This window comes from Nesoenas mayeri (assembly GCF_963082525.1).
Source record: "Nesoenas mayeri genome assembly, chromosome: 6".
NCBI lineage: Eukaryota > Metazoa > Chordata > Aves > Columbiformes > Columbidae > Nesoenas > Nesoenas mayeri.
In genome coordinates this window covers 11,705,609-11,728,421 of record NC_137545.1, presented here as the reverse complement: position 1 = coordinate 11,728,421, position 22,813 = coordinate 11,705,609, and the positions used below count along the sequence as shown (strand labels likewise).

The 22,813-nt window shown below is 40.1% G+C and overlaps 1 protein-coding gene across 1 annotated transcript in view; it reads right to left on the bottom strand.

The window, feature by feature from the left end:
• The window catches only part of BARD1 (BRCA1 associated RING domain 1), a gene marked incomplete at both ends in the record, with an annotated part of 44,048 nt that overhangs the window by 5,864 nt on the left and 15,371 nt on the right, over window positions 1-22,813 (bottom strand). The window contains 5 exons of the mRNA XM_080346834.1: window positions 5,237-5,329; window positions 6,358-6,487; window positions 7,954-8,062; window positions 17,447-17,619; window positions 18,287-18,367. Of these exons, the coding sequence (XP_080202960.1) occupies window positions 5,237-5,329; window positions 6,358-6,487; window positions 7,954-8,062; window positions 17,447-17,619; window positions 18,287-18,367 (586 nt within the window). The remainder of the gene's footprint in view (window positions 1-5,236; window positions 5,330-6,357; window positions 6,488-7,953; window positions 8,063-17,446; window positions 17,620-18,286; window positions 18,368-22,813) is intronic.

Below are 22,813 nucleotides of genomic sequence, written 5' to 3'. Positions count from 1 at the left end.
AGAAGCTTAAAAGCCTCTTAAATAGCTGATTTCGCACTTGCAATTTGTAGATATAAACAAGGTCACTTGCATCAAATCCTAGTAAAAACCAAGCCTACATTAAAGTCCCTAGAAAACATTGCAGAAAAAAGTTTCAGCTTAATACCACCACATTTTAATAGCTTGATGCCACCACATTTGGCAAGAATACTGCTCTTTTTTTTTCCCCTCATTAGCAAGATCAGTAAAGCATCACTACTTATACTGATCCTTATTACTTCACTGAACAGCTGCCCCTACCTTCTCACCTCCCAGTGTGTGAGGAGCAAGCAGGTTAAAAGGGTGCCCACTCTAACGGTATCATTAATTGACCTTTGATACAACTGTAGCTACTAGTAGTGGAAATAAAGAAATCATTATTTGCAAAATTTAAGATCAGAGCTCTATAATCCTTATTCATGTAAGTCTTATTGGTTTATAATGAAACTAACTGCATCAGCAAAAACAATTTAAACAGGATGAAGTACAAAAAGAAGTGGTTGCCAAGAACAAGTTGTAATCACCCACAGATACCCAGGGGTTGCTCTCAGTAACTCAATTAGCCTTAGTGGAGTTTTGTTGGATTTGCATTAATAAAGCATAGAGCAGGGGTTAGTCCCAAAAATCTCTTAGAACAGCTATGAGTAATTTAGAAATACATGGCAGCAACAAGGAAGATAAAATACTACACATCAAAGATCTAGTAGAGATTGCAACAGAAACCTTATCTCGCTCTGCGCTGGTTTTTAAGACTTACATGCAGATTGAGTAAAGCTTGAGGTTATTTTCCTAGAAAAGGAGGAAATCTGGACTGAGAGAAAGCCTTTGGGGAATCTGGCATAGCTAGCTTCAATTTAGTTTTGTCGACAGCATTACCGGTCTCTGCTACAGCACTGAAAATAATTTTTATATTGTCTCTTATATGCTTATAAAGTAACTTTAGTATCACAGATTTTCATGGAGTGACATACAATCTCATTTGATCAAACGGCAGTCCATTCTTCCAACACATGGCAATGCCACAAGATGCTGCAGAAATTAAAATGCATCTGCTTCAGAATGGGATTTAACAAGTTCATCCAGGTGATATTTATTAAACATGATGGAGCAGATGCTTAGAAAGTCCTTAAACATCACTTCCCAGAAGCTAGAAGCATGTAATATGAAAATCATTACTTCACGTAAACCCTTGTGTCCTGTCTTATTTAAGAAACCACCATTTGCCACAGATGTTTTCTAAGCTGATCCAAGTGACTGGACATCGCCGTTCCCAAGGTGCAGAAGCAGGCTAAATTCAACTGGAAGTGCTCATCCTCTCACTCTGGATCCTGTCACATGCTTTTAAATTAATGAGGCAATATTCCCCTTCCCCTTCCTTACAATAGGCTTTCTTAATGTATTCTTCAACCCAAAAGTGAATTAGAACAGAAGGACCCTCTAAATATGAAAAACTGAAGATCTGATGACACAAAACAGAAGCAGGAGTGGAAACACAGTTTTCTTTTCCTCCAGACCTTATTTTGAACCAGTTTTGCAGACAAAGGCAAACACCCCATTGAAGGAATCCTCATCCCCATTTTCTCTTCTGCAAACCCCAACAGCTTCAGCCCAAGCTTGTGCCAACTTTGAAGCCAAGCTGTTTCACTCCTCCTTTCCAGAAGGTGCGGATACTGTGAGAGTGCAGAGGTTTAGACCCCACTGCTGTGGAACATTCCCCTCTGCTGTACATCCAACACAAGAACATGCATGTGCACCTTAGATATTTCTACCACCTCCCACAGAGCAAGTCCTCTTGTAGAAAGGCAGCTGAAGTAAGTCAGTCTCCAACTGCAAAACAAGTGTGACATTCCGGTGATGAAAAGTTTTGAGCTGTTTTAAGGAGGAAGGACTTTGCTGAGTCGCTACAAGATGTTTATGCATGGCAGAGAGACAGCCCAGCCAGAGCAGCATTCTGCTCAAACAGCTTCGCACCTCCCTTGTCTAATAACCCAAACAAGGATGGGCATATTGCTCTGAGCAATGTAGAACGATGCCTTGGCCTTGAAGTGTCAATTCCCCAGCTCCTCCAGTCGACTCCAGGTCGTTCTGAGCCCTTACACGAAAAGCAGAGGGTTTTGCACTCTTTTAAGCGATCAGAGCTGATGCTCCAGGTAAGCAAAATAAATGAAGGAATAAGCAATCAGATGCTTAAAATTCTGCTAGATACTTTGCTGCAAAGACCGACACAAGCTTGTTTCAATGCATATCGTTACCGAGATAATTTTTCATTCCCTGCTTTAGCAGATGACAATCAGTTTAAGAAAACACAAGACAAAAAGCTATTAAAGGCTTCTGCTGGTTTTAATTACACTATTCTATGCTCTACAAAAAGCATAGAGGAAAAACAGTGATACTTGAATCTTTGTCTCAGTCTACTTGCAGAAGAATAATGATATGCTACTTTGTGCCCTATTACCGTCCCAGAAATAATGAAGGCAATAAAATAATGAAACCAATGAAAGATATGGCCAAGGGCAAGGAGCACAGTGACAGTGTCTCAATTGAATTCTATGCTGCTTTGAAAGTGGATATATTGCTGACAGTGTATTAGATATGGAAAATACGGAACTGCAACTGGTAAGGTGAAATTTTTCTTCTGTGAAGATCTAATATTGCTCAGTGGTGAAACTCTTTCATCCTCATCTTCTACCTGAAGACAACAGGAGACCCCAAAACTGAAGACATGTTTAAATCTTGGTTCTCTAATACTTAGAGGGCCTTACATTTAGCTCAAACTCTGCTGGAAAATTCCACATAACCTCTCTACCGATACTAGTAGACACTTCAACCGTGTGTATAGACACACGTAAACAGAAGCCCCATAGAACTGCATGCAGTGTTTTTTAAAGAAGTGGTATAATTATGTGTAGGTTATAAATATAACTTTAGAAATACCAGTCAAATGCAGCTTACCTTGCAGTTAAAAAACAAATACGCATAGTCATCATTTCATTAAGTGCTACACTGAGCCTTTTTTTTTTCTTCAAATATTCCAGTGAAGTTTTTGAACATTAATTTACTTTAAGTGAATGGTTTAGAAGACTGAACTATAAGCAACTCCTTCAATTTATTCGCAGTGCCTTTGACAGAAGCCAGAATCTGCACACACTTTCGGAAGTTTATTTGCATCACATTTAAGGAAACTTATCCAAATAGAAGTCAAAAAGCCATGATAAATAAAGAGAAAAAATATGGAAAAGAAGAGCAAAGACCTCTTTTTCCTAGACAAATGTTCCATCAGCAGGAGTCCCATTATTTGTTATAACAATCTTTAACTTGTAATGACTCTGAAGAAGACTAATAACAGACTGGTGGGAACAGATGGAGTGGTGCTGTTAATTATAGGCACTTAGCTGCATCAGACCCCATGAGTTATTACTAACATTTCCCACTAGGGAGGAGAATCACTCGCTTTTAAGTAGTATGTTGCTTACTAAGCTGGGAGCATTAGCAGTCAGGATTGAACTAATCAGTACTAACAACACAAAACTCAGCTGCAAACAAAAAATATGAAAATATTCCCTGAATAATCTCCACGCTATTTCTTTTTTTCTTTTCCAATCACTTCTAAATATAAATGTTTTTCCACAAAGATTTAAACTCAAGTCTTACTAATCAAATTTCCCTACCACACTGCTGAAGAAAGCTACATACACCTTTACTGGCAACATTAGCTTTCTATGCATCTGACTAGGAAGAAGATAAAATGAAATAAAGGAAAATCACCCTACGTGTATGACAGAAGGTATGGAGACCTCCTGAACTGAGTGAACCATCTTCTGCTTATTAACAAAGCGTCTGGAGGTTATTAAATCCATCTACTTGCTTAAGCATAAACAGTATTTCTCCATGTTACATATTCAACAAAAAGCTGCTTCTATATGAAGGAACAGCAGCACCAAAGACAACGCAATGTTCTCCTTTTGTAAATGCTTATAAGGCCACAAACAGAAGCCACTGTAGGTGTTGCAGAAAACATTTCTGAGGGGACAATAATTCAACAGAGCCTTCAGAAAAGCATGGAACAAATCCACTGACTACCTGGAAGCCAAATGAACACTTCAAAAAAGGAGTCCAATGTTCAAAGTGTCTGATGATGCGCTTGATTTGAATAATTAGTATGCACCTTTTGAAGCTTTAGGCAGCGCCTTCATAAACACTAGTGACTGGAAAATTTAGACCATTCAAGATTCCTTATATTCTGATGTTTGGCTACACAGTAGAAAACTGGAATGAAATGTGTCTGTGAGTTTTCCATGGATGATTAACTCATTTGTAGAGTACTTATTAGCTAAAAGGACTTAGCCATAAAGGTCAAGGGGAAGAAGATGGTTTTTACAACTACCGTGAAAGCAGACACTAAGAAATACATTAGAAAGAACAAATGAAAAGCAGAATTCGGGGTGTCAGTCCACAGAACAGTTGTATGGCAAAGCAGGCACTGTATAAAAACTAATTACAGATTGCATGAAAGGTGACAGAAGAACAACTACTTGCATGCTACGGGGACACTATGCAAGTCATCTTGGAGGTTACTATTTTAGTTGAAGAACACTCCAGTCTGCAGGGCTTGTGTGTATGTACAGAAATGCAAGTCGAAAGTTTAGTATCTATTTGATCTGCCTGAGCCCGTGATTGCACAGAGCCTGGCAACTTTCCCAACAAATACAGAACTTTCTAATAAAGCACAATCAGGGGGTATGAGGAGTTGGCAGCGTAACTTTGGTTAGAAGTTTTAACTTTCAATAGATCTCAGCTTATATGTAAATAGGCAACACTGTACCTCACTTAATCTCATACCCCAAGCAAGAAAAAGTGTCCTATCAATTCCAGTGGAAGCTGCTTATAAGAAATCCCAGAACTTAAATGCATTCCTTCCTCCTTTCCCAGGATATCTTCCACAATCTTCCAAATCACTCTTAATGTAGCAATGAACAAATTCACTCCTCGCTAATACTTGGGGTGTGACTTACCCAATACATCTAATAATGAAATGCACACATTTGCCAAGGAAAGAGCAGTTGTGCTTAATTAAGTCTCTTGTCATTCAGGAGATTGAAAAACAAACCCCTCAAACTTTGTGTTAAGCAAGTATTGATATTAGGCAGATATTTCTCTGGAAGCCCATCTACAATTTCTGGTTAAAAAGGCCAAAGAATCCCAGGTATTTGATACTTACATTCAAACTTGAGGACCCAACATCCAGCCAGAATAGCCATCATACATTTGATGGTACTTGGCATTGGAACATCAGGGATAATGAGATGAGTTACTAGAAGAAAGATCACATCAGTAGAAGTAAAAGCACATAAAAATCAGAACCATGCCTGGCTGAAAAGCAACCAATCACCATTTAAAGAATAAACAGACTGTAATAATTTATGAGCCACTCTTTCCAGCACAAGTATGTGATTTTTGAGACTAAGATACTAGCGAGTAAAAGCACTATTAGAAATTTTGTGAGTTCCAACATATACTCGCTGTAAAAAAGGGAAGCCATGTTTTTATAGTTCTAAGATAACATTTAAATCTTCAAAAGTTTATAGGATAGTATTTTTTTCAATCCTTTTAAAGTTATATTTAACTCTGAAAGGAATCTTCCTAAGGCATCTCACTGCTTTAAGACAAAGCTAACAGAACTCGGCTCACAATTCCAGAGAAGTAATCAGGGTGTGAGAGACAGTAGAGGAAAATTACCTCAGCATTTCTTTTACAAGGAAGAGAAGCAGCGCTCCAAATTAAAACTAATAGGAGGGATTAAGACAATACTACCTCTCTCAAAAGGCAACAAAATAAAAAACCAAACCCAAGCCCTATAATTTGGCTCCATCGTCTTAATGAAAAACAAAATCTGAAGTAAGCATGCAAGAAGAAATTCGTCAATTTCTAGTCAGCAACATGCTCTTTCTAAAGGTACCAACTACCCAAGACTCCCTTCTGAAAGACAAAAATCTTACAGGATGTCTCTCATCAGCAGAGACCTCAAAGTTGGTAAAAGAAATGTAAAGAGAAGAGGCCTTTGAAGACTTATAGATTTTAAGTAACAGACAATATACTGTCAAACAGCGGCTCCTCCAGAAATCTCTTGCCTCAGTAACCAGGCAGGCTTTAAATGCCTTTATATGCCTTTATATGCAACACAAGATACCACCATTCTGCTACTGCTATAATTCAGGGATTTCAGAAACTACACTTACTAGGAGCAATAAAAAACCCCTTTGCAGCTGGTATCTTAGAGGACACAGTGCAGAACTATAGTTACTTATATTTGCACAGCGACATTTCAACAAGACTCCATACCTCTGCTGTTAAATTCAGTACACTTTCGAGCCTTCAGAACTGTTGCCAGTTTGTTCAGCAATTTCTGTTGCTCTGAACTAAGACTGCTTCCCAGTATTCCAAGGGGTCCATCCCTTGGCTGGCTGGGGCTCAGTGCCTGTGTGGACAGAAAGCCCAACAATAAACTGAATGTTTGGAAACAAAGAAAGCAACTAACTTGTTTGACAGCTTTATTAAATAAAGAATAAGCATTTTGAAAAACACTTCATGGCAAACTTAGTGGACAGGGTCCATAAATAGTTCTCTATATAACAAACCAGCTCTAGAGGAAAAAAGCTCGACATTAGAGGTACTTCATTTAGCTTATGTATCGTTTTCTTATTCCCTTGCCTTTTTTTTTAAAGACACTGGTGTGCACACATTTAGCTGGTTAACAGCCTTAATGACCACAGTGTTGAAGGAGAAAAACATTTTCCCAAGAATTAAAGCCTCCTGCTTTTATTGAAGTATTACCAACAGATATACTACCTGCATTTCCTTTTACTAAAAAGTCCCTAACACATTGCCCTGTAAGCAATGAATCCTTAAGTATTTTTATGCAGATACTACTAATGCAAAGCAAGAGGAGCTGCTTGCTCAAATTTTACACTGACAAGGATGCGATACCTCAGCTCTTGGGTCTTTGTAAGTTCCGGGTTCCAAATCACAGACATACCTTTGAGACCCCGACAGCCTGAAGCCACAGACTTTGGATCAGGACACCCATACGAGCTGGTAACACCCCATTGGGACACACTCATCCCAAAGGAAACGCAGATAGCGAGTGTTTTGTTTGGGACAGAAGAGCTGCATCATGCATTTGCTACAGGTGGGAGGAGCAGTCATATCCTTGTTCATTTTAGCTGCAACAGTTTACTTTTGGCCAATGGGTGTCTTATTACCCCAATGAGGAGGGATCATAACAGGCTGCATACCCTGGAGCAGACCGGGAGTGCTCGTATCAGCCAGGTCAGTTTAATCATTGTTCGTTAGGAAGCACAAAGCATTTCACTATGCACTAACTTGTTAAGTCTGAATAATCTGATTTTGGTCACAAATCATGAGAAGTCTTTGGCAAAATGAAGGGAAAAAACAAAAACCCCAAAACAATCTTCCAAAAGCTGTTTTCAGCTGCTGAGCTGGTATCTTCATTGTTGGACAGAGGATGGTACTGGAACAGCATTTTAGAGGCACACAAAAAGCACCTGGAGCAAAGACTGCTGCTGCTTTCAGCCAGTTTGGCAAGTAGAACAAATTGAAATTTGTAGAAAAACAACAACAATAGCAAAGTTCAATCAATGATACTTCAAAAATAACACAGCATTCATTCCCCTATAATAAAGCCATATTACAACAACCATCCTTTGTTTTCCCAGATAAAGCTATAACACAGAATATCATAGCTTGTAAGTGATCCACATACATTTTAGAAATATTGTCCAAGTTAGTTCCCAGCCTATTTTAATTCTACCCATAAAGGCAGGTGATGTAGTGTACTTAAGTCAAAGCCTTCAATACTTAAAGGATGAACCTGATTGTTTTTTTTAAAAAGGCAAAACAAAAAACACACACTCTTACCTCAGAGGGTTGGTTAAGTGAAAATGATTCATTCTTCACTGGTAACGTTAGCACAGACTTCATCTTTTCACTTTCTGCATAGTCCACAGGCCGCAGACCAAATATATTACTGGCAAAACAAGCACAGATGGGTTTAAGTAAACAAAATGTGACTTGATTCTTAACTAACTGGGCACATTAGCTGAGTAGCTTTCCCTCCCACTTTCTTATTAATATGTAATTTCAGCTAAAAACCACAAAGCTTCAAGTAAGAACTGCATCCAAGACAGATGGATACTGAACTACAATCTGCTGCATTCAGCTGAGGAGTAAGGGATGTTCAGAGCAGCATGTTCAGTTAAATAAACCACAGTCCTTGTTGAATCGTTTCAAGATGCACTTCGATATCATTCACAAGACTCAGAAACTTCAGCTTTAATCTTACATTGTAGTCATATAATGAAGAAAATGTATTTTCGGCTTACCCATTTGCCATAAAAGACGTCAGAAGATTCTACAAACATTGCAGCTTGATGTGGTTATGCTTTTTCAGGAAAAGCTTTCTGCTTCCTACTTGGGAACTGTGACTCCCTCACAATTCCAAAATTCAAGTATGCATCTCATTTTCCCCTCAGTGTGCTGTTCCACAGAAAGCATTATAGGCAATTCATTCAAATTTTAGTTGGTTTGCCAATTTTGTTGAACACTAGCCATCCTAGGTGGCACGTCATAGTTATTAGATATGCTCTCAAGAACCACTTCCTCCCCCGTTCTTTTAGCATTACACAGACAGATACAATTTACTATAAACAACTTCAAGCCCAGCCACGGCTTCTATCTCTTCTCCACACAACGTTGCAGCAACAGGACAGTAGTGAGTGCAAGAAAGCTTGAAACCATAGAACAGGTATAATTGCCATTAGCAAACAATCATCTGCCAGTACTCTTGGGAAACATTCTCCTTGTTTCACCCTTAGCGAGAATAATGGTTATGCCAGTTGAACCTCTTCTCCCCACCTCACGAAGCTCACGCTCTCAAATGCCATAATAAGAGCTTGTTATGAAGGGGAAGCTTGTCACCGAGAACAAAGCCCTGACTCAGTATCTGAAATCCGGCAAGCTTAGTCATCAAACGATGAAACATTTAAAGAGGTCAAAAAACTACCGCATCTTCAAAGCGCTGTCTCTTAGTTAGCCACACGTTCCTGTGCAGAGTAGGAATCTAGGAAGCTTGATAGGGAATTCCACCTAAGGCCATAACCCCATCCAGCCCAAAGAAAAGCTCAAATCATTAAGACTTCGCTCTGACTTAACTTGGGGGGGGCGCTTAGGCCAGTGCAAAGCTGAAAGCTGCGCCTGACCTTGGCACCTTTCTATGCTCCCGGCAGAGCACTGCTCACTAACACAGCCTCTTGGGAGAACAACCATCCACAAAAATCCCACACAGAAGATTCTGGGATGATATTTTACAATTGCTAACTTTACAATATTACCAACCCCAAGCTCTTCTGTGTTAGTAATGAGCGAAGAGCTAGCATAATACAAATTCTGCAGACTAAAAGATAATTGGTTAAATCTCAGCCCAGTCCTGGGAGTTGCAGCCCATTAAATACTGTCATGCTGTTCCTGCTTTGTCATGCATCATCAGGGTAGCTCTTGCCCTTTCTTTAAATAAGGGCCGTATTTGACTCAGATTGCTGCAGGACAGTTCCTTTGAACAATGCATCCAGAGAGGTGAAAAAAAAAAAACAACATATATTAGCACATAGACTAAAATCACCTTTAGACTGGATGGCTGACCTTTTCCTGTGAAATAAGCAGGGGGAGGAAATCACTGCATGGCAGTAGCAGAGGTTTGGGGGTGTCTCCCCCCCAAGCCACAGTGAGATCCTTGACCGCTAGAAAAAACCCTCACGAATACCTACCATAAATAGGCCACCACAGTTAAATACAAAACATTTTTGCCAATTAAACTGTACAAATAAGAGCTCCAGCTACCCCCTCTGTATTCGCTTCTTTAAAATCTCCATTTTTTTCCCTCCATTTTTGAGATCATTTTAGTTGCTTCTTGCCAGTGTGTTGCAAAATGCTATCCCATCATTATGCAGCACTGCAGAATTAATGGCTATTCACAAGATGTTACGGTGACACAGTTAAAGTAAACGCAACTAACCAGAGCTTAAGGAAAGGGAGAAAAAGTAGCTGAAACAGGAGAATAGATGGTTTACAAAATAAAAACTAAAGACAAGGAACACATCCAGACAACAGGTTTCCAGTATGGTATTGTTTTAATCTACACATCCTTTTCAAAGAAAAAGGATGAAAAACTAGATTTGCTCTTTTTCAGTTAGGTACCCACTGCCCATCCAAAAAGTGAAAAAACGTGATCAGAAAGAGACCTTATCCAGGTCACTGTTAGGCTAGTACAACAATATCAGTACAGTTACATGAGGAACTGTTTTTAATATTATTTCTAACCCTATGATCAGGATCAAGGAACAGATCTATGCAGCCACGAAAACATCTGTAGCAGCATCGCTGAGGAAAAGCACAGGAGAGGGAAACAAACTTCTGGCAAAAACATGTGCTCAATTTTGACTTTATTCACAGTATCACAGTATGTTTGGGATTGGAAGGGACCTCAAAAGATCATCTAGTCCAATCCCCCTGCTGGAGCAGGAACGCCCAGGTGAGGTCACACAGCAACATGTCCAGGTGGGTTTGAACGTCTCCAGAGAAGGAGATTCCACAACCCCCCTGGGCAGCCTGTTCCAGTGTCTGTCACCCTTACTGAGAAGAAGTTTTTTCTCAAATTTAAGTGGAACCTCTTGTGTTCCAGCTTGATCCCATTACCCCTTGTCCTGTCATTGTTTGCCACCGAGAAGAGCCTGGCTCCGTCCTCGTGGCACTCACCCTTTATATATTTATAAACATTAATAAGGTCACCCCTCAGTCTCCTCCAAACTAAAGAGACCCAGCTCCCTCAGCCTTTCCTCATAAGGGAGATGCTCCACTCCCTTAATCATCTTTGTTGCCCTGCACTGGACCCTCTCCAGCAGTTCCCTGTCCTTCTGGAACTGAGGGGCCCAGAACTGGACACAATATTCCAGATGTGGTCTCACCAGGGCAGAGTAGAGGGGAAGGAGAACCTCTCTCGATCTACTAACCACCCCCCTTCTAATACACCCCAGGATGCCATTGGCCTTCCTGGCCACAAGGGCACAGTGCTGGCTCATGGTCATCCTGTTGTCCACCAGGACCCCCAGGTCCCTTTCCCCTACACTGCTCTCTAATATGTAATTTCCCAACCGATACTGGAACCTGGGGTTGTTCCTGCCCAGATGCAGGACTCTACACTTTCCCTTGTTAAATTTCATTAGGTTATTCCCCGCCCAACTCTCCAGCCTGTCCAGGTCTCTGGATGGCAGCACAGCCTTCTGGCGTGTCAGCCACTCCTCCCAGCTTGGTGTCATCAGCAAACTTGCTGATAGTGCACTCTATTCCCTCGTCTAAATCGTTAATGAATATATTGAATAATACTGGCCCCAGTACTGACCCCTGAGGCACTCCACTAGATACTGGCCTCCAACTGGACTCCGCACCATTGACTACCACTCTCTGGCTTCTCTCCTTAAGCCAGTTTGCAACCCACCTCACTGCTCTAATGTCTAGACCACACCTCCTCAACTTAGCTGTGAGGATGCTGTGGGAGACTGTGTCAAAGGCTTTACTGAAGTCAAGGTAGACCACATCCACCGCTCTGCCATCATCCACCCACCTTGTTACATTCTCATAAAAGGCTATGAGGTTGGTCAAGCATGACTTACCCTTGGTAAAGCCATGCTGACTGCCCCTAATAACCCTCTCATCCTTGATATGCCTTGAGATGGCACCAAGGATAAGCTGTTCCATTTATTCAGCTAAACTGAAGACCAAGATAAATCCACTACCTTGTTCAGAGCAAAAAATAAACTTTAATCCAGTTTGCAAAACAAAACCAAGTGGGACATACACATTAGGTCCACGCCAACACACAAACACCGCATCTTCAGAAATATCAGTAACCGTGTTTTGGTGCCCCTACTATAGGTCTGGGTTTGTTGCAAACGGGTCCAGTAAATGTAACTGCGTATCAGGACAAGTTCCAGGTTCGGAGGGAAGACACACACAACTGCTTCTGCAAGAGAGAAATGAGTGTGTCTCTGGTGCTTAAGCTAGAATATAAGGTCCCTAGGACGTGCTTCTTTCTACAAGAGCACAAGTAAGCTTTTTTGCAAGTTGATTTAAACATTCAAGAGTCAGCTGTATCCTTTGATGCAAGCAGTCTCCTATTAGTCAGTCATCAAGGTACTATAGTCAGTGGAGGGCTCTTACGGCTGGAACAAATTCCAATCAAAGAGCAGGACGGCTGTGCTGAGAACAAAGATGAGCCCAATGAACAGCAACTCGGCGTAATCTGCCGAGGATGACTTTACATGAGATGACAGATGATATCTTAAGGACTGACAGATCAAAGAACTTCTTATGAAAAGCTTTAGAAATTGGATTCAGTTTTAGGTATGAAGACAGGGGTTACAGACACCCTTGTCAATTCTTCAGGATCACACAGCTTCTGATACAAGCAAACAATAACTATATCATACTTTATAAGCAGGAGTTTTAAGCTGCTCCTCTTTGATACCAGAAGTATCCAAAGCTGAGCATAAACCAAGTTTTACCCCAGGCCCACAGAAGAATTCAGCACTGTGAGTGGAAGTCCCACAACCAGGTCCAAGTGCAGTATTGTAACCACTAATTCCCACGTGGAAATACAGCCAGTTTGATGCTTTCCAGTCAACACCTGTGTTTTGAGTGTATGGTAAGCAGAAATCTTTTTTGAACGTGACAGAAGGAATAAAATTCAATCTGTGTGGCCAGAAAGACCATCTTGGCTATCCAAACAGGGCCAGGGTTTTAATTAACCTGCTGTCAGCAGGAAGTTAAGCATTCTGTCTTGCACTTTGACAGCAAAGTCCTGCACTATCTTGACTCAGAAGAAGCAGAAAAAAATTATGTCAGTGTCATGGGTCCAGCGCCTCCTGGAATTAACTGCAGGTTTTTACCCCTGCGACATCCATAATTGAAGACCACAGTCTATCCCTACACATTCCCACGGGTTGGTTCAGAATCAGAGTCACAACTACTCAAAACCAGCTAACGCCTAAAAAAACAGAGCAGCACAACAATTTTTACTAATGCTAAACTTATTGTGCATGAAGAACTGGCAAGATAGCCCATTGGAGTGAAAGCATTTAGGAAGTACTGTGAAATTGCAAATGCACAGATCTAATTTTTCAAATCACTTGGCTTGCTGTGAAGCAGGGAAAGAAGACAGAATTCAAGAGAGTAAGCACACGAAAAAAAGCCATAAAAATATAAATTAGCTATGTGTAGGAGATTAACTTAAAAAAATTAACTAGACCAGAGGGACAATTAATAGGTCCACTGGTCCATATAATAGTTTTCATTTGTAGTTCATATCTTTCCCAGTCAGTGAGGACTTCAAATAACAAATGAAGAGCCACAACTACTAAATCTTACAGATTAAAATAAAAAATGCCAAGGAATTCTGAAATCCCAGGATTGCTTTCTGGCAAAAAGAGGTTGTTCTCACCTGTATTCACTTGCTCTAAAAGATATGCACCTTCTTCATATTATATGCAGTTACTTATTAAGACACTATGTATTAACATGCAAGGAGAAAAAGACTGAAAGACATTTTGAATGAAACACACTTGATGGGTCTGTGAACCTCACAAGCTCCATCTGAAATTGCAAAGTCTCAGCTCTCTGATGGTTGGGGTCACACCACCATTGTGTGCCTCATGAACTGAGGTGCCCTGGAAAGCAGATGTAATTCCTCCTAGACATCTCCAACATCCCTCTACAGACCAGAGGATCTTACCTGCCTTTGGAGCCTGCAGTCAGTAAATACTGCACATCTATAAAAAAGATACTTCATCTTGCACAATTGAGTATCATACTAAATTTCAAAACTACTGCTGTAAGCAGGCCATTCAACACAAGCTCTGTTTTTATTCCAGTAGATTAACTCTCCAACACACAAGGGACATTAAGACACAAAACTGAGTTAATTCCACAGTCAAAACGGCAGCAAGACATCAGTCACTTTTGTGGGGTTTCACACTATATATTTCAGAGTGTCTCAAGTAACATTTGAATACATTTGTCATGTTCACAATTTACTCAGTTTAGCAAAAGGAAAAGACTTCAAGAAACCACAGAGAACTAAACAAACTTTCCTCTCTGCCCCCACGAGATATCAAAGAATCACTTTAATATGCCAAGATAAAGAGGGTCCTCTCTGGGCTGAAAGTTGGTTCATTGAGACCCTGAAGAGCCCACAAAAGAAGTAGAGAGTTTCATACACACACAAAAAAATGCAAACTGAAATCAGACATATTCATCAGTTTGGCAGCATTGGTTTGGTACAGTCTTAGCTCACACACTGCATACCTCTAAAGTTACACCACTCCTCAGATGTATTCCTAAAGAAAAATATACCTTTGAGAAGAGATGCAAGTGCTACTCATCATTGTTCAAGTTCTACTTTAAAGACTCTAGAGTAATAAAGTAAAGGCGAGCAGATCCTGCATTGAGTACAAAGAAGTCAATTCTAACTAGCACAAGTCTGATGAGGAGCAGCTGAGGGAACTGGGGCTGTTTAGTCTGGAGAAAAGGAGGCTGAGGGGAGACCTTATCACTGTCTACAGCTACCTGAATGGAGGTTGTAGCATGGAGGGGGTTGGTCTCTTCTCCCAAGTAGAAAGTGATAGGATGAGAGGAAATGGCCTCAAGTTGCACCAGAGGAGGTTTATATTGGATATCAGGAAATATTTCTTCACCAAAAGTGTTGTGAAGCATTGGAACAGGCTGCCCAGGGAAGTGGTGGAGTCACCATCCCTGGAGGGGTTTAAAAAAATGTACACGTGGCACTTAGGGACATGGTTTAGTGGCGGACTTGGCAGTGTCAGGTTTACAGTCGGACTCAATGATCTTAATGGTCTTTTCCAACCTAAATGATTCTATTCTGTTATCTTAAGTGATTACCCTGTTCTTGCCTCCTGTTTTTAAAATTGTGGTCTGCAGGTCTCAGAGATCTAGGAAAAAAAGTCACTGAAGAAAAGCAAGCTTGTCAGATGTGACTTCATTATAAGGATGCCTGCATTTGCTAGAAAAATATATTTGAACCTTCTCAGCTAAAAAAGGTTCAAATCCACTTACCTAGACAAATCCAACCACTGTTTAATTGGGATTACAACTACCAGAAACAGTGCCGTAAAAAAACTTTGCAAGATTTGCAAAGTCATGATCCCAGGAAAGATCACAGCAGAATTCATTGCTGGAAGCCAGCAGGGCACAGGGAGGGAAGGAGGGAGGCACAGACAGATTCTTAGAAGTCTCAGACATACAGTTCTTGTTTCTGTTGTTTCTTAGTAATGTTTGAGAGTGGTCAGTAAAGTCTTACTACTCAAGCCTGAACACTTTGCTTGTACATCGCTTCCTCTATGGCTCTAATATTCTCTGTAAAAACAGAAAGAAAAAAAAAAAACCTCCACGTTTCCATCATCGATGCAATAGTAATGGGCACAGTAACTTTCCAGACAGAGATAGAGAGCATACAGAAGATTTGGAAGCCTTAGTTTTTCCAGGGATACGTACAGTACTAGATTTTTGCCAAAGCTCTGGAGGTTCTTTGTGCCAGACAAACAAAACCAGGATCAAAGGCGGCTGAATTTGTTCCCAAAAAGGATTTTAAGTTAAAAGAAAGAAATTTATATATATCTATACTTATAAAGACCATACACTAGAGATTCCAAGTACCCTGGACATTAAAGCAAGAACAGCGCACACTTGGAAGTGCATTAGAAGCCATTTTTGATACTTAGAGGTACTGCAAGAGGTGGCCACTTGCAGAGCTGCGACATATCCTGTCACACCATTTTAATATACAACTGAACATTACATGTTTTCAGTGAAAAGCTAAGCCAGAGCTTAAGGTTTACGATCAATCCACGATCAAAAAGCTGCTGTTTCAACAGAAAGTCACATTGGCTTATGTAGAATGAGCAAGAAGAGGTTCAGCATCATCTTACTTTGCATGAACACACGTGGCAGAGACCAAGGCTAATAAGGGATGTGAAGAGTCCACTGTTGACATTTGGAGTCTCTGTTCTCCAAATCTTCCAGTGTGTTAGTCCTGTCAAACCCTCGTATCAAACCTCTCTTTGGAAGTGCTACACTTGCAAACGCCAGACAGACAAGTGACAAGTGTCACACAACCAGTTCCCAATATTCAAGTGGCTTGAAAATTGGTTTCTGAAGCTGTTGGCTTTTCAAGGTGTAATGCACTGGTCTTTGTTATTCAAGGCCAAAGTGAAGATAAACAATTAATCCTTGTTTTATTTTTTCATGCTAAAGTTTCAGGAGGTTGTTTTGGTTTATTTGTGTGTGTGGTTTTGTTTTGTTTAATAAACAAACAAACAAACCCACACCAAACAAGCAAAACAAGCTCCAGTATGTTCAAGATTAGGACTGGTTTTCAAAACCCTATGCTTCTCCACAGAGTACCTTAATTCTGTAAGCTCCAAGAGTGAATATGGAGAGCTGAAGTGATTAAGCTGAACTTATTTCTGCTTCTTTATGTGACTGGCAAGGAAATTCATGTCAAGCAAGACTTCATCCTATTGTGTTACCATATACACACACCTATTGACAACATGCATTGGACTCATATTGTATACACACTAGCCCTGGCACAACAGCAATACTGCACCACCTAACCCCACATTTAATGTCGGAAATATTAATAGTTTGCAGGGTTATTCATAGATTAATAGATTCTTCAGCACCTCCTATACACAAATGCCAAAATCTTCAGGAGGTGTAACTGTACAGAAGATTCAACTGGAAGTATTTCTAAGCTTTATTTTTGATTTTAAAAGCATACTAAGATTAGTGCTTTGATTCAGAATGAAAAAAACTTAAAAAACACAGTCCCCAAAACTTAGCCCCTGTCTATGCCATCTGTGAAGGTAGAAGATACTGAATTGAAACATCTTCTGCTAGTAAGCAGAGTAGTAAAAGAGACAAAAAACAGCTGTAGCAGTTCAAAACTCATCTAGCTCAGCACCTTAGATCTGACAGTAGCTATAACAAGATGCCAACAGAAAAGTGTAAGAATAGTAAGTATATTTTGTTACTTTCCCAGTATAGTGTCCAATACTCCAGCTATCTATGACTCAGACAGAAAAGGACGAAGCAAAATTGAAAGGAAACAGCTACCTGGAAAAGAGGATATAAGTATAGTAGAGCATATGTTTAACACCCACGTCCTCACTTCAAATAAATCACATTTATTACCAGCTTTGCTTCATATTTACTTAACATACACCCTGGAAAGTTGCAGCTGTAGCTACAATTAAGTATTAAATAACATCCCACATGTACTTACACTGCATCACGGGAGGCACCATGCAAAAGCAGCAGCTCAACAATGCTCACGTGCCCATTCCTGGCAGCATCATGAAGCGGCGAATCGTTCTGGTACCCCGTGGTATTCACCAACGCCTTGTATTGCAGCAACAGCTCCACCACTTCTTTGTGCCCATGATTACACGCCTCATGCTAGTCAAGTAAATCCGTAAGCAGTAAAAAGACAAAATTCAGGTGAAACAGAATGCAGAGGAAGGGCCTCTGTCACAGCAGTTAATACAGTCACTTTCAAACACATTCTTGGTAGGTGCTCGAGGAGGACAATGCAAAGATACTGCAGGACATTCCTAATGTGAATTCACCTTAGAACCTGGCACTAACAAAAGCACAGAGAAGAACTGAACAAAGGCCAATTGTGTGCAAATCAGAATCCAGGGAACAAAGCCTCTCAGATTATACATTCTGTCAAGACTATTCTTCAGGAAAGGAAGAAGTCATGGTTGAAAATAAGCTTTTGTTTATTTTCTGTAATTCAAGTGAGTAATTTTTTCATTCAACTACTTGATACATTTCCAAAATAGTAAAAAACACTGAGGGTATTTAGAATCCATGAAATACACACAGTCTGCAACCGATCCTTTTCTGGTTATCATAGTCATGTTCTCTGCATACGCAGACTTGCAGGCTGATAGATATCTTGGCATGCTCTCCCAGCAAAAGAGAGTCAGATTTGGGTAGGTCAGTAGTTACTAATAAATTCCTTTAATGTAAAGGGAACTAAAATATAGGAGAGGAAAGGAGGGATGAAATGAAAACTGATCAGAAGACAGATGACAAAAGGAAAGTGTTCAGCACTCACCAGTGGTGTCCAGCCAGCATTATCTTTGACATTGGGATCTGCCCCATTTTTCAGCAGCTGTTCGACAGCTGCTAAGTCACCCTACATAGGAAAAAAACATAGTTATTAAAATGTAATGAAGAAGATACACAAAGACAATACAAATTTCACAGATGTAGAATTATATATTTAGCTGCAATAAAAATGTACTGATAGAAGTCTTCCATTTAGATAATGTCAAGATAATAAAAACTCAGCTGTTTTGGAGACCACTGTTTATCATTACTGTTCATTTAAAAGGACCTATACATTTTACAAAAATATATAGTTTTGTAAAAATGATGCACACAACAGACTGAACTCAGAATAAATGGGCAAGTTTGTTCTGATTGTAACCCATCCACCAGAGTTAACTGCAAGGATTAAAACCTGGAATAATTATGCAGAATTTCCTTGTTCTTCAGACTTGATTTTTTTCAAAAATCTAATCTAAAGAAATGGCTAGAAACATGCATAGGTGAAACCAATAAACAAGTCTGACAAGTTTCTAGAAATTGTTTTCCCAAAAGTCAAAAGGAAAAAGGAAAGAGTTTTATTTAACAGTGTAAATACTACTCATGTTGAATCTCACTGACACTTTCTCTGAGAGTTATTCTAACAAAATAGTTTTCATTTCCTCTTTTGGAAGAACAAAATATTCAGTTTTTACTCTAAGCAAGGAGATGTGGGTGCAAAAGGGTGGAAACCAGTGCAGAGATTATGGGAAGAGGAAAGAGGCTGAGACAAGGCAAAGGAAGGAATTTGTGAACTAGAGGTTTTTATACTCTAAAAAGTCAAGTACGGGAGAAAGCCGGTAAGAAGATTGGAGCATATACAGATGCAGCTATAAATAGGCAAGGAGAAGCCTTCTGCAGGCGCTGAGGCAAGGAAATCTCTGCAGTGCAGGTCATCCTAAAAGCAGGTGGGAAAAGCAATCCAAGGAGAATGAGAGCAAAAGGACTCCCATCCTCTTTTCTTTCAGAGCACCACCCGCGCCCAGGTGTGTCAGGACTTCAGACTGAGTCTGTGCAATGTCAGCCAGTTCCTGCTTCTCATCTGCTACCACAGAGCAAAGGGCTGCCCTACCAGAGGAGGCACCGTGAATTCTGTTCCAAAATCCTTGCTGCAATGCCAGGAGCCCTCCAGAGCTGAGGGGACACAACCAAAGGGGCCAGGCTTTCCCACACCTCTCAGCCAAAGCGATGATTTACCTGCACTATTGCTGATGAGGAGCAGCTACGCACCACTTCTCAGGTAACAGGGAAGGAGATTGCCAAGTGTAATCTAATGACAAAACTACCTAAATAATGCAAGTTTTTCAAAGGCTAAACTAGCTTAGTAGGCCTCAAGTTTCTGCACGGCTTGCCACCAATGCCCACCAATTCTTTTTAATTTTGGTTTCAGGGATTTTTGTTTGTTTTAGGATCTGCCCCCAGCCGAGCATCTTAAAACAACCATTAACAGTTTCCTTATGCGAGGGTATTTTGGCCCCAAACAAAAAGACTAATGCACAAACTGGTACCTGGCTCTTGCCCTTGGCCAAACTTGCAATATATAAATACTAGGACCTAGAGCGGAGTTAAGTTTAAACCACAATATACAGAAAGTTCTCTGCCCTTAAGTAGTGACAAGTCAAGGAACTCCTGTTACCCCAGCTTAGAAAAAGTGAGACAACATTAAGTTAAGCTTTAAATAGAACAAAAATAATATCTTTTTTTTTTTTTTTCCTTATCCAGGAACACTTTGGAAAAACAAAATAGCTTTAATTCTTACTCATTAGTTACAAAAAATATTAAGAGAGATTGCTCAACAGAAACAAATCCAGTAAGCAACAATTGTAAACTCCAAATTCATCCCAAACGCTGAGAATTGCTGGATTTACAACAGTCAGACAAATTAACACAGAGATAAATTTCAGGCATAATATTCATTACCTATATGTCCCAGCAAAATGTTACCTTTCAAAGCAATTAAAGAATATGCTGCTGTTAAAATACTTCAGGGTTGCAAGGTAACAGACATGCATCAAATCTGAAGCAAGCTGAGACAGCACTCAGCATTTGATCTTTTGCTACAGAGAGAAGATACAATTATATATAATGAGCAAGACTTGAGCTTATCATTTAAAGTTAAGTTTGCAAACATGTACAGCAAGGGTTTGACATTTCTAAAGTTCTCCTTTAAAGCAGTAAGCATAGCTAATAATTTCTGTGAGCATTCAGTAGCATCACAGATTTTCAGAGCAGTTATCTGAACATTGATTTTTAAGACATTACTGCAGTTTATTCAAGGAAATGTTGCTGGTATGGACACAAGTACTGACGACATCCAGTGAATGAAATCCAGGTTTAAGTCAAAATTAGAAAATTGCTGTTTTGCTGTTTACAGAAGGAAAATATTGTCATCACCACAGCTGCAAATGGAACCTGCTCCCTGCAAGCAGCACTGGGTAATGAGAGTGACAGACAGGGAGGGGAAGCTGTCATGCCAGTGGCTCTGCGCAGTGGTGGGATGGGTGCTGGCAATCAGGATTACAGGAGATGTGTCAATAAAATAATTCATAGCCAGGAGAACGTGCCCTTTGCCCCCTCAGAGGCTTTTCAGTCAGTTACTATATTGTTAATATTTAGTTTAAAAAAGAAGAAATTTCAAGCAGATCCTTAGCAAACATGTGTTAGGGTCCCCCCTGGAAGAAGGGCCATCATAATCTGATGGTGATCCAAGGGCAAAAGAAGTGCAGTTAACATACTGACCAGTTCTATCAGAGCTGATGGAATGACATGTTTAAAAGCTAACACATTTCGCTCAGCTCTAAACGAGAAAGGCTAAGCACCTGGTAGGGGCAAGTCCCAGTCACAAATATCTGTATTCCACGTGTCTTTCCTCCACAAGCAAGAAAGTAGAAGAGACTACGCCTATACCCACCTATCACTTTGACATGGCTAATTCAAACATGCTTCATAAAGTTGTGCTTTGACTAGTAGTGAAATAGACTTGATACATTTAGCCCCTTGAGTTTATTTGCTCTAGTAATGCCAGCATAAAATCACTAATCCCACATACGGAGTTGTAACCATACCAGACAACACCAGGAGGGGCCCTCACAGCTTGTCTTAATCTGTAACAACGGCAGAGTGGAAATGTAATTGGAGATACTACTTGTTCAGAAGCAGAGAACAGGACAAACACCAGGTAGGAAAATGCTAACATTAACAATTCACAGGGAAGTGTTTATTTTAAAATCTCATTATCAATGAAGGATTACAACCAACTTCTGAAGAGGCAGCAACTACCGCAGAATGTAAAATTATGCTTTTGGAAGAAACAAAGAGAGAGACATTTTAATCTCGTAACCAAGCTTATGTATAGTGACAGCATAATAATGCCATGGGTTTGCTCTTCCTCTGCTGCAGCTTAAGGCTCCGAAAACCACAGAAGCAAGCAAGGCACTGGGGCCATCTGTTGGCACATCCAGCAGGCAGCACGGGCTTGCACAGGCTTTACAAACTCTTCCCTCCCAGTGGGAATTTAGTTCCTGCAGACACAGATGGCATAAAACCAGAAAACCATCCTCACTTGGTTTAGACAAAGTTTGTTTGTTTGTTTTTTCAAGTCAATCGTGTCACAACGCTAATGCAGGCAGATGTGCAAGAACTGCAAGAGTCCTTTCAGCCCTATTTTACAGGGGTATTTTTTCCCCCATTTTATCCTTCACTATTTCCATTAACCACAAGTATTTTCCACCCAAAAGTCACATTTAAATGATTAAGTTAATGAAAATGTATTCTACCAGTTCAAAGGAGAGAGAACCAAAGAATTAGGGCAACACATGAAAATGAAGCTAAAACCCTGTACCACTCCAACTAAAAACCCTTTATTTGAAAAGGTAACCAAGTGACTTCAATCTTTAGGTCAAACAAATGAACAAAAACTGGCTCTCAAACACACAAATATTTACTTGTTTAAGTTATGGTGGGGGGAGGAAGATTAGGTTTTTTACAACCTCTAAGTGGTCAAAAAGGGGCAACTATAAATTACAGGGTGCTTATAGTAATTGTGAATGCTCTAACCAACTCTTTCCAGGAATCAGCAAGTTTCTCACTTCACATTTCTCTAAATTAATTCCTTATCCAGCAGACCATTTATTAATAAACAAGTGTACAAGTAGTTATGCTTAACCTTTAACAAAAAGAAAACATTCAAGAAGTTAAGTTTAACCCACCTCAGAAACAAGAGACATAATGATGAAGCATTATTGAAACAGAAATGGCAATTTGTTTCCAGGCTTTCAAATCAGCAGTTGGGAAGATGGATTTGATGCATGGTCAATTTTCATATTCTCAAGTTCTGCATTTGAAACCATTATACAACACTGCTTTGTATTTACCCTAAGCCACCTGCTGGATACTACCCATATTCAGGGATGCTGGTTACCATTCTTATACTGCTTGGCTTTAAAGTTGAAAGTCCACGTCAAACTACAACTTCAAAGCAGTTACAGGTGCTCCA